The sequence below is a fragment of the Hemitrygon akajei genome, chromosome 7, assembly GCF_048418815.1.
Source record: "Hemitrygon akajei chromosome 7, sHemAka1.3, whole genome shotgun sequence".
Taxonomy (NCBI): Eukaryota; Metazoa; Chordata; class Chondrichthyes; order Myliobatiformes; family Dasyatidae; genus Hemitrygon; species Hemitrygon akajei.
The window spans coordinates 184,055,548-184,072,873 of record NC_133130.1 but is presented as its reverse complement, the minus strand read 5'-3'; the positions used below and the strand labels follow the sequence as shown (position 1 = coordinate 184,072,873).

Genomic DNA, 17,326 nt, shown 5'->3' with positions numbered 1-17,326 from the left:
GTATTCTAAAATAGTGTCCTCATTTTCCAGCTGTGTCAGGGCTAGGTGCATGACAGGTGCAATGGCATCAGTCGTAGAGCGGTTCTTTCAGTAAGCATATTGGTGAGTGCCCATTGTGGCAGGAATGGAGTTTTTGATATGTGCCATTATCAGGCATTCAAAGCAGTTCATGATGACTAGTGTCTGTGCTATTGGGTGATAGCCATTCACTTCTGAAGGTGTAGGGGTCTTTGGTACGGGGATGATGGTGGCTGATCTGAAGCATGTGGGGACTGCAGCCTGGATGAGTGAAGTGTTGAAGATGTCCATGAAGACATAGTGAGCTGTTGTGCACAATCCCTGAGGACTCAGTCTGAGATGATGTAGATAGGTTACGTGAGTGTGCAAAATCTGGCAAATGGAGAACATGAAATTATGAAATTATCAATTTTGGCAGGACCAGTGGTATAGCAGTTAGTTCTACTGTCTCACAGCTCCAGAGCGCTCTGGTTTCATTCCACATCCAGAAGACATGCAGGCAAGTTAATTGGCCAATTACCCCTTAATGTAGGTTCTGTAACAATTGGGATTGCTCACTTGGAGATCACTTAAAGCTGACTGGCTGAATGACTGTTTTGTGTGTCTCAGTCTACCACAATATGGAGCTTGCACTTTACTTGTCTGCTCTTTCTCTGTAACTGTAGCATCTTATTCTGTATTCTGTTCCCCACCCCCGCTCACCTTTTGTACTACCTCAGTGTGCATGTATGGAATGATCTGTCTGGATGGCATACACACAAAATTTTTTCACTGTATCTCACTACATGTGACAATAATAAACCAATTTATAATTGCATCCACCATTACCCATTATCAACAGCACATGCTACTTTAACAAAGGACTCCAATAAATTGGTCGAAGATTATTTCCTTTTCACACAGCCATGATTACTTTGCCCGATTACCTTGTTCTTTCTTTCCAAATGCACCACCATAATACTTTTAATACTATATCTTAATATTTACCCTATGAAACACATTAATCCAACTTGCTGTAGTCTTCTAATTTCTGTATCCCTTCTTCTTTTGAATACAGGAGTTATATTTAATACCTGTTTAATTAACTTGCCACCTTCTTATTTATTGTGATTAATTCCTCTTTAAGCTATAGTCCTGTTGATAACTCCTTGCTTTCAGTAGAACACTTACAACTCATGCTTTTACATCTCTACCTTTATCTCGACTTTCAATCTTTCCTTATCTTTCTATCCTTTTTCATCTTACAGCCTAATTTGCTATTTTATGCATTATGGTCAGTTTTCTAACCTATCACCTGTCTTTACAGAATTATGTTTTTTTTAAAGTCAGATAATTTTCTTTAATGTTTTTAGTTAAGCACAGATATTCAGTTCTCTGCTTAGATTTTTTTCCTCCTGTTCATTAGGATGCATTTATAATGACATTCTGAAAGATCCTCTTAAATGACAGGAAACTGAATTTTAACTGATCATCCTTTAACCACATCTACTAGTGAACTTTAGATATCTCCAATTTCTGCTCTCAGAACTTACCTTATTTAATTTAAAAATATTAGTCCTGGACTAATTTGTTCAAATTGGTTGGAAAATTCACTCTCTATGTCGAGTGGCTTCATAATAATCCGCTCCAGTTGCCCAGCAGCAGAGTTGGTGTAGTCTGCTCTCTATTTGGCTCCAGTACCTTGGCTCTCTGATATCTTCAAGAATCTCATCCATTCTTCTCGTTTTTCTACCTCCTTCATATCTGTCCTTCTCATTCCTTCCACACCAATGTTTCTTAGCTGTCGTCCACTTGTCCTGAATCTTTGTTTCCTCTCTACCATAGCTGGTAGGCTCTCGCCCACCCTCCAATATACAACCAAAAAAACTGCTCTCACTCATTCCCCTCCCACCAAAATTGGATAGAGTTTTCCTTCCCCTATTTCCACCTCACCAGCCTCCACTTACACTGATCACACTCTGTAATTTCAATGAGATGCCACCACAAGGCATATTCCCCTGAGCATTCCAATAAATTCCTTCCAAGACTTCCTGGTTCACTTTTCCACAAAATCCACTTCTTAAGGTGTCTTACTGTGCAGCCAAGGAAGAAATAATCTCTCAGTCAACACTACACAGTTTTGTGTTTTTCAATCTCTCTTTGACTCTATCCTATCATAAACAAACACCTAGACCTCTTCAAGCGTTCCCTGTCTACACCTTAAAGCATGCTTCATTTCTAAATTCTTCAAACTTTGATGAAATATCTCCACAAAACTCTTCCTCTCAGCAGATGTTGCATGATTGCTGACCAGAACTTCATCTTTTTATTTCTGATTTCCGGCACCACCTGCAAGTTTTTATTTTCCTTTCTTTTACTGGATTTTGGGATATTATTTTGCTAATTTCCTCCAAAAATACTCATAGGCTGAATGCCACACATTACTTCCAATTAAACCAAGCTCCAAAATGATTGCTCAAGGTGTAATTTAGGATTTGAGGTGCTATTGCAAACTGACTTCATTTCAGCCCATTCAAAACAAATCAAAAGTTTAAAACCTACCTCCTTTTTCTGTCAGGATCATTCAGGTTTAATAACATTCAAGGCCACTTTCCCTTTCTCATCTCCATGGAAAATTGATAATAACTCATATTGATGTTGGTATACTTCATGTCATGTGAGTGTAGTGCTCCGAGTAATATCTAACTGCACTGGTGTACGTAAAGCACATTTTCTGGAGTAAGGTATTATGAACCAACCACATCTTATTCTATCAGTAACACTATTCCAACAGCTTTCAAACCCCATTGCAATACTACATTTAATTATTTAATCTATAGATCTTACTGTTTCCCTAATGTGAACTATAGGAGGGAGATTGAAAATCTGGCTGAGTGGTGCCACAACAACAACCTCTCACTCATGGTCAGCTAGACCAAAGAGCTGATTGTTGACTTCAGAAGGAGAAAACCAGAGGTCCAAAAGCTAGACTCATCAGGGGATCAGAGGTGGAGAGGGTCAGCAATTTTAAATTGCTTGGTGTTACCATTTCAGAGGATCTGTCCAGGGCCCAGCCTTTATGAAGAACCAAGGGCAGTGTCTCTACTTTCTTTGGAGTTTGCGAAGATTAAGCATAACATCTAAAACATTGACAAACATCTCTAGCTGTGTGGTGAAAAGTATATTGACTGGCTGCATTACGGCCGAATTTGGAAATACCAATGCCCTTGCAAGGAAAATCCTTCAAAAAGTAGTGAATGAGGCCCAGTCCATGACGGGTAAAGCCCTCACCAGCACTGAACTCAGCCACGGGTGGCTGAGGAAGCCAGGTCGTTGTGTATGTTTTTAGGCGGAGGTTGAAAGATTATTATTGAATGGTGTGAAAGGCGTGAGAGGTTACAGGGAGAAAGCAGGAGAATGGGTTGAGAGGGAAATGGATCAGTCGTAATGAAATGAAGGAGGACTCGACGGGCCGAATGGGCTAATTCTGCTCCTATGGCTTATGGTCTTTCATTGATTCTATTGCGTTTCTTGGATTTAATGTGTATGCCCGCAAGAAAATACTCCGATAATAATTTAACTCCGAGCTTTGACTGGTTATATTGATCTTTATATGCAGTGAAATGGCTGACCGCCTAGCACTACCAATGATGTGTTCACTGATATTACTACTGAAATCAGAACAACGGCCGATTAGTTCAAGACGTGTCGATGGGTTCAAAGCTAAAATCTCTTTTCCTTCACAAATATTGAGAAACGATAATATTTTAATTCAGGGCATTTGGTTTCGTCTGCGGGGTACATTTGTCTTCCATAGTGGTTCGCGTTTCCAAGAAAGTAGGCAATAATTTAAGAACATTCTTGGGGTTTGACTATGTCGAAGGCAGTGGGAAGATAGAAGTACCAGGAAGAGGAACCGGTGGTTGTCCTCTGGTCTCCTCTCAGTCCCAAATCATGACTACTCTGGCGCACCCCTCCATTTGTCCCATGCTCCTGATGCTGTACCGAACGAGCACGTAACCATTTCGGTGTTGGAAATTAAATTCCGTTTCTCCAAGAGAAAAAAACTCCATGCCCCTTTGAGGAGCTAGTTTTGTTTACCCTAAGACTGGAAAATCTACAGATGCTGGAAATCCAAGCAACGCACACAACTTGCTGGAGGAACTCAGCAGGCCAGGCAGCATCTATATGGAAAAGAGCAAACAGTCGGCATTTTGGACCGAATGGACAAATACAGTTTTAGACCAAAACGAATTTTACTTATTATGGCGAATTTTCCATGATTTAGTTCGGATTTTCATTGTTTGTATCCAAAGAGGAAGGGGTGTTAAAAAAAACAGGAACCCTGATAGACTGTAACGACAGCATCCACGATTAGTTTTAACCGGCCCAGAACCTGGGTTGTACAACAGAAAGTTTATGGTATTCGCGTTGAAGAGCCGGCACCCGCCATCGTCCGCTCCAAGAAAAGGCCCGATCCTAATTATTTCTCATTGCTGGGTAATACTAATTGGCCAGCTTTGTACTTCGGGGCACCTTGGAGCTGGTCTGCATTTCGCACATCTCAGATATTTATATAATCTGTTTGAAAGTTAAAACTCACCTGGAGTTTTATTTCAATCTCCACATTAAAACGAACCACAGAACCTACAGTCTTTGGATATTCCAATAAGCACCAAGAAATCTTCCTCCGTTGTAATCACTTTAAAATCTCGTGATTTTGCTTTTATAAAGGAAAAAACGTTCTATCGCCGCCGCCACTTTTCCATGGGAAAACTGCGTTTAAATGTTTAGGTCATTATTTGAACGGAGGTTGGTTAATTGTATTAGTCGCAAACAGGAGTGTGTGTGTGTGTGTGTGTGTGTGTGTGTGTGTGTGTGTGTGTGTGTGTGTGTGTGTGTGTGTGTGTGTGTGTGTGTGTGTGTGTGTGTGTGTGTGTGTGTGTGTGTGTGTGTGGGGGGGGGGGGGTATCTTTATATGCATAGTTATGCATTTAAAACTCAAATCGCATTCATTGCATGGGAATATACAATTGTTATTACGCGGATCTAGATAGTTTATTGTGCCAATATTCCAGGATAAAAATGTAAATTATATAGTTTAAATTCATAGTCTCCATCGTACTGATGCAAAAAAGGAGAACAATTTAATTAGAGAAGTGGCATTGTGCTTGAATAAAGGAGGCTGTCTCTCTGCACCGTTCCATTGTGAAAGAAAAAACAGCGACACGTGGATAGGCATGTAGTTGGCGACATGGGGGTGAACACACCCGGCACCGCGACCAGCCTCCTTTATGCCAGTCCGAGAACAGCACAATTTGCAGCGGCATTTGTTATGCTAAAGAGTGAACCTCCCAGAGGCGGCTTGGGAGTCAGCTGATTACAGGAATTCACATTCTGCCTCTTACAGACACCAGTAGCTTCGGCTGCTACTCCCCGCCGCGTTATCCTGGAGGGATTACACACTCCAACTCGTCTTCTCCCACTTATATACTCTAAGTATCATTTATGAAGAAGATTTCCGTCGAAACTCGAAACAAAATGCTGCTGGAACACCCTGGACCAACAAGCTGCACGAAATCGTCAGATCGACCACGGTTAAACGGCAGCGCAGGTAAGAGATCTCCAAGTGTTAGTTCAGCCTGAGTTCCACGACATTTCAGCGTTGACTGAATTACACGGCTCTGTCCGTTACATACAAGGAAAGGAGGTTCATGTAAGCCTTTTGGTCACCACAGACAATTATGCACCTCACCTCCACCTTCAGCAGCACATCCTTTCTTAAAGCACCGTTTGAGGCAACGCTTCTAACTGCCCCAGGGTGAAATAGCAAAACATACTTTGATATTTGTCAATACGGTAAGAAAAGACTTCCAACGAGATTAAGAACCCCGTTAAAAATGTATTTACAAAAGTTCGACAGTCTTGTATGCCGTGTCCGAATCCCATTGTGATCGAACAAGGAAAATTAAAGCCTTCTGCCGTCCCAACTAACACTCATAATGAATATGTAACGACTCTTGTTTCCTCGTGCTAGGAGGTGTTTAATATACAAGATATTTCGCACAAATTGATAGGCTTGCATTATTTTCGTGTGACATTCTTGAGCAGTGCAAAGGAAGTGGAGTGTATTAACCGTTTCATTTTTTAAAAAGATAAATTGTAACTTTAACCACCCTTCTGTTAGCTGGTAAGCAGCACACGTTATGAATATGTAATGAGGCTCATTGTTAGGAAATTCTATCAACAGATGTAGAGCGCGTGTCTGGTCTGGCTGTCAATACAGGGACATCATTCATTGTTCGGCATTGGGAGAGACTGCAATAGTTTTCTGTAACCCCGAGCACAAGTAACGACTGCGGCGCCCCACGCCCCCCGCCCCCCGCACGCTTGCCCGAGTCTCTCCGAACCCAAGCCGTATGGCGGTGACGTGGGACATTCCAGCCCCCGTGTCAGGTGCGTTTTCCCCAAAGATATCTGCTTGTTGTTGCCAAGATTTTCCAAGGTCCCACTGACACTGTAACCCTCTGCACCCATTTTACCCCATCTTCACAAGGCCCTGTGGTGTGTGCAGGCTTGGGCAGAGTTGCGGTTAGGGTTTTCAGAGCTGCGAAAGTCTCTAACGCTGTATACCAACTATCGGTACTGATCAGTGCCTCAGGAAAAGAGTGTGTGTGTGTGTGTGTGTGTGTGTGTGTGTGTGTGTGTGTGTGTGTGTGTGTGTGTGTGTGTGTGTGTGTGTGTGTGTGTGTGTGTGTGTGTGTGTGTGTGTGTGTGTGTGTGCGTGCGTGCGCGCGCGCGCGTTGGTGGGTGGGGGGCAGTGAGTTAGTTTCCAGTGTTGTGCTCAAATTAAGGAGAAACTATGTCGGTCATTTTCAGGATATGCTGGATAGGTGATCAGACAGGCACATCTTAAGCCTGGGCATTTGAAATCGTGAATGCAATTTTTACAAGAAACCATTTGATAATGTGAATCCGGTAACTTTGAACACTGATAGCCCTGACCACCAACTTTGTTGAATCTGTAATTTCCACCGGATCGCTTTATTTTCACAATTGCTCCTTCTCCACTGCTCAGTTACCAGTACTTCGTCTCCAGTTTTATTTGTACACGCTACTGGTGTTCCGAGAGCAGACTCCGTTTGTTGGTTAGAGATTCCCCGAACGAGCAGACTGTCCCGAGTCGATATATACGGACGGGTATCAAAGGACAATATGGTAATTCCAACACTTTAACAGTCTAAGCCAACCTAGAACTACAGTGGGGGCTGAATCAGCTACCGCGTTTGTATTGGATTCAAACTGCCCTGAGTGGAAGATACACTCTTGCTATCGTTAAAATTTCACTCATCGGAGCTTCGTTCTTCTGTTGTGAGCGAGTTGAAGGTGTTCTAAAGTTAAAAATCAAGTAAACGTTATAATGCGTTTATGTAATTTTGGGGCTAAACAGGGAAGAATTTTTGTCTGGGAATTGTTGCATTCTGGAATTTGTAAGTTGCTTTCCGTAAGAGACATTGAAAGTCAAATTCCACGGTAAATAAATTCGCCTGTTTGCAAGGTGCTTGGGTGTTTGATTTACAGTTTCTAAACATGCACCTCTCCGCCTTTATGTGCCGTCCTCCGGTCCTCCCATCTCCGCTCTTTACAGATCCAGCGCATCGTGCTTGTGCCGTCCGCTCCATGCTTTTGTGGCCCTGGCTCAAGGCATTACCCTCACGCCAAGTTTTATCCCAATCGCGACTACCTTTTATGCGAGCGATCAATAGGCGTAAAATATTTATTAGAGCTTTGCAAAGTTGGAAATAATCATTGAAGCACCGTACATCTTTCACCAAAGTGTGTTTGATATACTCTGAGAAGGCAAACAAATGGGCCATTGATTTTGAATTCATCAGATGATACATCAGTAGCGCTGCATTTGATTTCCCATGGTACCGCTCGGCTTTAAAGATCAGTGTCAATAAAATTTATCAGGGTGCTACTTAAGATTGTATTGACCGCTGGCATCTTCTAATGTAAACAGCAGATCCTTGAGTTTTTAACACCCAATTTCCTGAGGGAAAACGCAATATGATGTTATTTTTATTTAATAAAGAGCGTCCCTTGTTTATGAGAACCAAAGCTCTTGTGGTTTTAATGGCGAGGAGTCTGGGGTGAAATTCCAGACCCGTCCTGCAAATAAATGAATCCTATAGGGTCCTAAAGGGAGCAATTCTGTGTTACTCATGGAGAGATGAAGTGTCAAAATCTGTGAGTAGGTTTTGAGATCAGGTCTCTGAGTGCAGCCTCTTGCCTGAGCGTGTCTGTATTATTCTGAGCACTGCACGACATGGGAAACAATAGATGGGTAGACGGGTGAGCGTGGACCAGAGGCGGAATAATCCAGCTTTCTGCTGGATCATCCCGCGGGCCATTTCCTTTTTACCCCTCCACGAGAGTTGGTTATACAACCCTCACGTGTTCGTTGTCATTCATGTCACCTCCACTATGCATTAGTTTGATCGGTACATTTAGGGACAATTGATGCATGCATTTAATTCAAACATATCTTAAATCTAACACGCGTAGGTAATGCAAAAATGCTTCTGAATTCGTCGTGGCTATCCCTCGAGGTCGAGGTTGATGGTCTTCGTTCCGTTGATCTACTTATGGGCTCTCAAGTGGCTTATGAGTCCAATCTTGGCTTTGAATCTCGCCTCTGAATTATCTGACATGCAGATACAGCGTTCGGTTTTTCATTATACGTTGCTACAAAACATAGAATTTCGTGCATAATTACCGAAATACATCAAGCTATTATTAGAAAGTGGGTGACAACATCAGGAAAGAGGCACATACACTGCGGGCTCGGTAGATTCTGCATGTTTCCACACAGTCTCACACACATAAATGGGACATCCAGTCAGATGACTTTCTTCAGCTTTCCCTCATGAGTATTTGCATTAATGGATTTATGACCTAAAGGTTTCTGCTCCGCTACCCCTGCATCGGACATTTCTTGTTTCGTTGAACGGAGAGAGAGAGTGAGATATGTCCCTCGTACAGGATTGTAAGCGAAAAGGAATGAAGCCATCGCCATAGAATAAAACCACGGCCATGCAAAAAGCAGGAAGAGTATGAAAGCACATCGCGTTTCCTATCATTATTTAGTTACACCTGCACGTGAACTCTAAAGAGGAAGAAACACATTGGTAGGAACGGGTCAGAATTCTCAAGCACACCCATCAACAAGTGGTTCATTGCTGCTAAAGAACGAATGTACTGTACTTTGCACGTGTATATTATATTGCACATGCTTATACATTTGTGATATTAAAATAGCTGAAAATAACTGTATAAGCAGTATATATATATATATAGTATGATTTAGTATATTCAAGGGTAAGTCTAGTCAGTAGCACCGAAGAGTTAGAAAAAATCTTATATGCAGGTAGACTAGTCACTCACTCCTCAGCTAAATGGGCGAATTCCAGCCCTTTCCCACTTCTGCGTCGTTTTCTTTGGGCATTTCAGTACTTTCAAGCCCTTCGGCTCACGATGTTGTGCTAATCTTTTAACCTACTCTAGGATCAATCTAACGCTTCCCTCCTACATAGCCTATAACCCTTATTTTTTGTATCATCCATGTGCCTAATCACGACTCTCTTAAATGTCCCTACTATATCTGCTTCTACCATCACCCGCTCAACACGTTCTGTTCACTCACCACTCTGTGTAAAAAAAATCCATTTGACATCTTGAATGGTTGCAGGTTGCATAGAGAACTTAAATGTAAAACATAAATCAATAAACGGCATAACATTCAACTATAAATTTTATTTATAGTTTGTATAAATAGAAACGTAGAGCTTTATCGTAAAAATGGAAGATCATTTTTTCTAGTTATTTACACTTTAGCGAATAGGGAATTTGAGTTGATAGGCAACGAGGAGCTTTCGTGGGATACAGCAACTGGAAACAAGGGGCGAAACCCATTTATCAGCTTCTGTTCTGCAGCAACTTATCCCAGTTCCCTCATCGACTGGAGCTCCCCGCCAGGACGGACTCCAGTGGATATGGGATCACAATGTTTCTTTTCTCCGTATAAACTTCGGTGGCTGGTGTTACTGGTAGTCTTGTGTGCCTGTGTATCCGTGCATCGCTTTATGGTTGCAGGACCCTGTATGTGCAGATGTTTCAGCAAGTGTGTGTGTGTGTGTGTGTGTGTGTGTGTGTGTGTGTGTGTGTGTGTGTGTGTGTGTGTGTGTGTGTGTGTGTGTGTGTGTGTGTGTGTGTGTGTGTGTGTGTGTGTGTGTGTGAGTGTGAGTGTGTGTGAGTGTGAGTGTGTGTGTGTGTGTGTGAATGAATGTATATTTGCGTGTTTGTTTTTGAGTCAGTGACTCGGCTCCGTGTTTGTATTTCCATACATCAATCTTGGTGTGTTTAAGTGTCCGTGTGCATGTTAGTCTGTAGACATTTCTATGTATGTCTGTGCATCTGTTTGTGGGTCTGTATATATGTGTGTTTGTATACGTGCATTTTTTTTGCTTGTGTTCCAGTTTCTGTGTGTTTTGCACATGAGGACGGACTACTCGTGTTATGTGTTTGTATATCTGGGTATATGAGAGGATATTGCGTATATTGTGTGTGTGCGAGTGTTTTGTGTATGTATATCTGGGTATATGAGAGGATATTGCGTATATTGTGTGTGTGCGAGTGTTTTGTGTTTGTATATCTGGGTATATGAGAGGATATTGCGTATATTGTGTGTGTGCGAGTGTTATGTGTTTGTATATCTGGGTATATGAGAGGATATTGCGTATATTGTGTGTGTGCGAGTGTTTTGTGTATGTATATCTGGGTATATGAGAGGATATTGCGTATATTGTGTGTGTGCGAGTGTTTTGTGTTTGTATATCTGGGTATATGAGAGGATATTGCGTATATTGTGTGTGTGCGAGTGTTTTGTGTTTGTATATCTGGGTATATGAGAGGATATTGCGTATATTGTGTGTGTGCGAGTGTTTTGTGTTTGTATATCTGGGTATATGAGAGGATATTGCGTATATTGTGTGTGTGTGCGAGTGTTTTGTGTATGTATATCTGGGTATATGAGAGGATATTGCGTATATTGTGTGTGTGCGAGTGTTTTGTGTTTGTATATCTGGGTATATGAGAGGATATTGCGTATATTGTGTGTGTGCGAGTGTTTTGTGTATGTATATCTGGGTATATGAGAGGATATTGCGTATATTGTGTGTGTGCGAGTGTTTTGTGTTTGTATATCTGGGTATATGAGAGGATATTGCGTATATTGTGTGTGTGCGAGTGTTTTGTGTTTGTATATCTGGGTATATGAGAGGATATTGCGTATATTGTGTGTGTGCGAGTGTTTTGTGTTTGTATATCTGGGTATATGAGAGAATATTGCGTATATTGTGTGTGTGCGAGTGTTTTGTGTTTGTATATCTGGGTATATGAGAGGATATTGCGTATATTGTGTGTGTGCGAGTGTTTTGTGTTTGTATATCTGGGTATATGAGAGGATATTGCGTATATTGTGTGTGTGCGAGTGTTTTGTGTATGTGTACTTTGATGATTCTGTGTATTCACTTGTGATAAACAGCCTCTAAATCCAACCCCGTTCGCAGTTCCAAACTCCTGGTTGCCCACCCAGTGACATAACAGACCCGCAACTCCTTCTGTGTTGGTGTAATCGTTAGCAAGAGAAAATTTGCAGATGCTGGACATCCGGGCAACACACACAAATTGCTGGAGGAACTCAGCAGGCCAGGCAGAGGCAGTATCTATGGAAAAGAGTACAGTCGACGTTTCGGACCGAGACCCTTCGGCAGGACTTTTTCCATAGACGCTATCTGGCCTGCTGAGTTCCTCCAGCATTTTGTGTATGCTGTGTAATTGTTGCGAGTTTTACGAAGGGATGAGTACAGACTTTATTGCTGAAAACATCGACACCTGAAATTCGGGGCGAGTTCGGGTCAGTGCATTTGGTGCAGGGAGAGGCGCAAGATAAAGAGATAAATACGTTCAAAGACTGAGGGAACATGGAAGTGCTGATGGCCTTACTGACAACGATCTGCCGATCAGAACCGCTTCTCAGATCACCCTGTACAGATGCATGGGAAGTGTAACTTTGTCCCTGTCACAAGCCCGGCCAAATAAGCGCGGGGATTAAAATTCACTGTCCCTAGCCGTATGCATTAGTGAATTTTGTGTTGCCAGTATTAGATGTCGCGTCATACAAACTCTCTGATAGGAGGAGCCAGTTGTAACCTGCATTTAGGTTTAAACGTATTTCCATTCAGATGCGCATACAGTATTGGAACACGTAGCCAGTTATCTAATTGACTGACATTTCCACGACAAACCTTCACAGGTTAAAACAGAGTCTCACTTTAAACGTTTAATTAAACGCAAAATGAGACACCACCCACCCTAATACAGTTCTAATGGCTTTGTTTTAGATTTTATTTATTCAATGTTGCGACACCTCCTATTTATGAGCTGGTTTATTATAGTAATGATTTTTTTTCTCCAGCTACACAGAAACAGTGGCCACACAGTGGTTTAGTTTAATCGGCGGTACCCCTCATTTGCCCACAGTGTAATTATGCCAGTTTTTAAAACTGAAAATATCATATCTTTTTTCTTTTTTTGCTTCTTTTTCTTCTTTATTAGCTATTAGATTAGTAGTTTAGCTAATTTTGCAAACATTTTTTTCTCTTTTTTCTGTTTTTTTATATCATATATTATGAAATACCTAGATTTACCTTGTTCATACATATACTGTATGATTCATGTTTTGGGAAAACTCATTTATACTGTAATCATTGCTTATGTATTCTTTCATGTGCAATGGGAATTTGTATGTTTGTAATCCCTTTATTAATATATCAATTGCATTTTGTTCATATTATTAATATTAATAAAAAGATTGAAAGAGAGTGAAAATATCATATCATTTCAAGCAACACACACAAAATGCTGGTGGAACACAGCAGGCCAGGCAGCATCTATAGGGAGAAGCGCTGTCGACGTTTCGGGCCGAGACCCTTCGCCCGAAACGTCGACAGCGCTTCTCCCTATAGATGCTGCCTGGCCTACTGTGTTCCACCAGCATGTCGTGTGTGTTGCTTGAATTTCCAGCATCTGCAGATTTCCTCGTGTTTGCATATCAAATTAGCTGTTAACTTTGCAATTTGTTTTTTTTAATTTAACATCATAGATTGCAGGACAATCTTATATGTGGAGATTTTTCCTTTTGTCATTAAATCTTGGTTCTTATCTCGATAATGCTGCGGATTAACCGTTAAAGCAGATAAGGGATCAGGACATATGAATGTTTCTGTGCTGACATATGCCTCGTCTTCACTTCTCGCCCCCCCCCCCCTTGCAACACAACAGCCCAGCACCAATATCCTAACCCCCCTAGCCCTTTATATTTCAAATAACACGGTGACCATTTACGCTGCACCCACAGGTTTGAAAGAAAAGAATAACGATTTATAATATTCCTGTTCTTCAATGGTGAAAAGTTCAGTTTGTGGTGGATCTTCAACTATATAAATATAAACGGCGTCTCTCTTCATGTTGAATTGCACAAAACCCGCTGACGAGGAGAATGGCAGAATTATCACAGCAGCAATCTTAAACTTCAGGGGTGCCGTTAATTGAAAAGTGGGCAGCATTTCAGTAACTCAACCAATTCTCTTATTGGAAGCAACACAAACAAAATGCTAGAGGAAATCAGCAGGCTTGCGTGGCTAGGATTTCCAGCATCTGCAGATTTTATCGTGTCTGTTATTGGAAGTTCAGTCTCTTGCGGATAATTCGGGGATGATGGCTTTGTTCATCTCAAATAGAGTGTAACTTTGATTGAAATCGACTCTCATTTCGTTTATCTAAGGCGACCGGAGAGGGGGGAAAATGAAGTCCGGGACTAGCGGTTCTCCAACTCGCGATCACTGCCGGTGTCCATTCACCACAAAAGGGGGAATGAAACTGAACAAACTATCCAGCGGGTTGGTATCAAATCCGTGGACATGTATTTGCAAACACAAGCTGACAGGAATATATATTTAGTTAAAGAAGCTCGTGGAAACATCACAGAACACTTCCAGTGTATTCTAAGTAACATTATCACCACTCCCTGCTCGACCATCATTCTAACCAAAAGCCAAATGGAAACGCAGTCTTATTGAACGCTCGATCCAAAATCCATTGGCCCTCTATAAAATGTAAATGCCTTCCGACATAGTGCATTCTGATTTTACTTTCTCTTTGTGCAGGGATATTTAAATTTGCATTCAGTATATGACCTGTTGCTTCTTAGATTTGCGTACATGTGCGTGTATGCGTTATGTGTGTGTTCATTCCCCTTTGTATGTGTGTGCGAGAGAGGGTTTGTATTTAAATGACTATTCATGTGTGTGTGTGTATGTGGGGGGGGGGAGAGAGAGAGAGAGAGAGATAAAGAGATTAACAGTTTTCGTTCCTAATGTTGCAGTTTTAATGCGACTCGTGATCTTACATTTCGAGCACACAGCTCGGATGTAAAATGTAAATATACCCGTGTTTCTAGTTTGTTCTTCTGTTTCGGTAGGAAAGTGGACTCAGTTTCTGATGGTCAATATCCATTATTTCTGTTTATTTCGCCGTTATCACTTTACTCTCCGTCTCGGTGACATTATTGGATTTCAGCGGGCGCCAGTTTCTTGCTGCATTATTAATAATCAAACCCGGATCATTGCCATGCTTTCCAAGGGCACCTAGGTTACTTATCTCTGCCCACCTCCAGCATCTAACACTATCAGTAGCAAACCGTATCCGGGATACGTTGAAGGGGAAATTTCTTTACAAGGTACTTTACTGTGTAAATAGCAAACTCGCACAGTGGAAAGAAATTGTATAACACTTTTAAATGAGTCGAATTTACCAAATTAATGCCAAAGACACATTGTATTGATACCACGGGCTATCCTCTAGTTATATAATATCGTTAACACTAGTACCACTGTTTGTTATGGAATAAAATAAAGCGGGTGGAAATTATTTCCTCCCGTGCATCGTGAGGGCTCTGAACCCACTGTAGAGAGGGCGTTAGAAGCAGAGATTCTCGACACATTTAAAGAGCACGCCAATGAGCACTTGAAGGGCCGTAACCCATCGGACCAAACAACAGGATTTATGATAGCCTTCATTTTGGCGGGTACCGACACAGTAGACGAATGTTTTCCTTCTGGGCCGCAGTCCTCTGTGATATTGAACACAGAGAACGAACGTTACATCACAGTACAGGCTCTTCAGCTCACGATGTTTTGCCTCCTATAAGATCAATCTAACCCCTCCCTCCTACATAACCGTCCGTTTTTCTATATCCATGTAAACGCTCCTAACTTATCTGACTCTACCACCAGTCTGGCAGGGCGTCCACGTACCAATCACTCTGTGTAAAGATCTCCCCCCCCCCACCCCATACTTTCCTTCAATCACTTTAAAATCATGCCCCCTCGTATTAGCCATACTTGAATAAATGCTGTTCTCACATTTATTCCAAACGATTATTCATACTGCGGAGAACGGGTGGAGTGGGGGAGGGAATCAATAAATAATTTTATTACCAAATGATAGAATTGCCTTTTCTATGCAAGAAGAGGACTGTTCAGAGCAGCTGGGTTCGTCAAATAAAGAACGATTTACCACCCTTTCTTGAGTGGTGTGTGTAACTTTCGCGGGAGGTAATTTTGGCCCTGCGGCTGCCGCGCTGTGTACGCGCAAAGCCAATAGGGGGCGCTTCCCGCTGTGTGTGGACTCGGACATCATTACCGGGACGTGCCTGCAGCCTTTTAACACTAACCCGTTTGATGCAATGTTTCTGCTGCCGGATTCGCTATCCTGGGACCAGCACCAACCATTATGGATAGCAATTTCTCCAGGGCAAAATTATACTTATTTTATAATTAAGCCAAGGAAAATAAGATGGAAGTAAAAGGTAAAATTAGGGAAAGTAACTGAAGATAATGACCCCGACTCAGCCAGGTCGCTAATACTTTTTTATTTTTGTGTTGGGGGAGGCGTGAGGAATGTGTTGTCCTGACCGGTGCTGGGTTATATCTAAATTCTGTCCTTTAATAACTTTATCACTTGTCTGCTTTTTGAAGTGGTGGAACCAGCTATTCATTTCCATCGGGATACCAGCCCATGGCAACAGGACATAGGCAAGGTCTGAATTCTTGCCAGCGACGACCATGCCACAGGACAATTAAATTTAATATGGGTGGGTGTTTATAATGTATGTGGGGAAAAGTGATTGTGGAACCAAGACGATGATCAGTAAAGCGACCTTAGTTGAAAGCAGAGCGATCGCACGTGTTATACCAACCTGTTCTATGTCACTTCTCGCCGATCTATTATGTAGCAAGGGATACCGCATCCGACTAAGACCCTGATCAATAAATTCTATGCGCCAGTAACGAGAAAGGGATGGGACATTCACCCAGTAAAGGAACAGGGGCTCATTTTCACGTATTTTTCATCATTATAACATTAATGAGAAAAGATGTATACAAAGGGTATATTTATTCACATTGCATGCCAGTAATTCCTGGGTTTTTTTCCCGGCGTGGTTCTGCATGAAAAAAAACAGGCTAAACTGAATTAATTTCAGAAAGAAAGATGTTTTTTATTCTTAAATATGGGTGTATTTCAAAGAAAGAACAACCAAGCATTTCTTTAAATATTTTTTACATAATGAAGAATTTTATTTCGCAAACTGTTTATGTTTCACGGTTGCTTCTGAACGGGGACGCGGAGCAAAGGATTAACAAATCACTTGCGAGAGCGGGTGTTCACGGGTTGATGCGGATCACAAACTGGCTTTGGAAATAGACACCCGATTCAGGGCCGCGGACGCATCTCGTCTGTACCGCTCAAAACGCGTGAGCCGATAACGTTTGTTTTAGACACAATTACTCTATTGGAATCGAATAGTTGAAGTTTTCTGTACATAGGACACTTAAAAGAAAACAGTGGCGTATACCGAACAGCTTAAATGCAAGGATTCGTCACCAAGAAGGGCTGACCAATTTTAAGTTAGAACCCGCTGAGATTGTTATTTCGCACTCTTACAATGTAAACCTTCTGGAAAATGTTTTCATCTACGATCTATTTTTTCTCTCAGCTACATTTGTGCCTTCCGTCAATATCGGTCATATTGAATTTGAACCGGAATCAGCATTCGCACCAAATATCCTTTTAATTAGTTAGTGCTCCGGGAAAGGCTCTAAATCAAGCAGATGCGGCACCAGTAATTTTAATCCACCCATGTTCC

At 41.7% G+C, this 17,326-nt stretch overlaps 1 protein-coding gene across 2 annotated transcripts in view; it reads left to right on the top strand.

The window, feature by feature from the left end:
• The first annotated feature begins 5,459 nt into the window (after positions 1–5,459).
• lhx3 (LIM homeobox 3) overlaps positions 5,460–17,326 on the top strand; it is a 65,732-nt gene continuing 53,865 nt past the window's right edge. The window contains exons 1-2 of one of the 2 annotated variants that reach the window (XM_073052858.1): positions 5,460–5,611; positions 13,904–14,018. In XM_073052858.1, coding sequence (XP_072908959.1) covers positions 5,506–5,611; positions 13,904–14,018 — 221 coding nt within the window. In that variant the 5' untranslated portion in view covers positions 5,460–5,505. The remainder of the gene's footprint in view (positions 5,612–13,903; positions 14,019–17,326) is intronic. The other variant, XM_073052856.1, reaches the window with a different exon arrangement.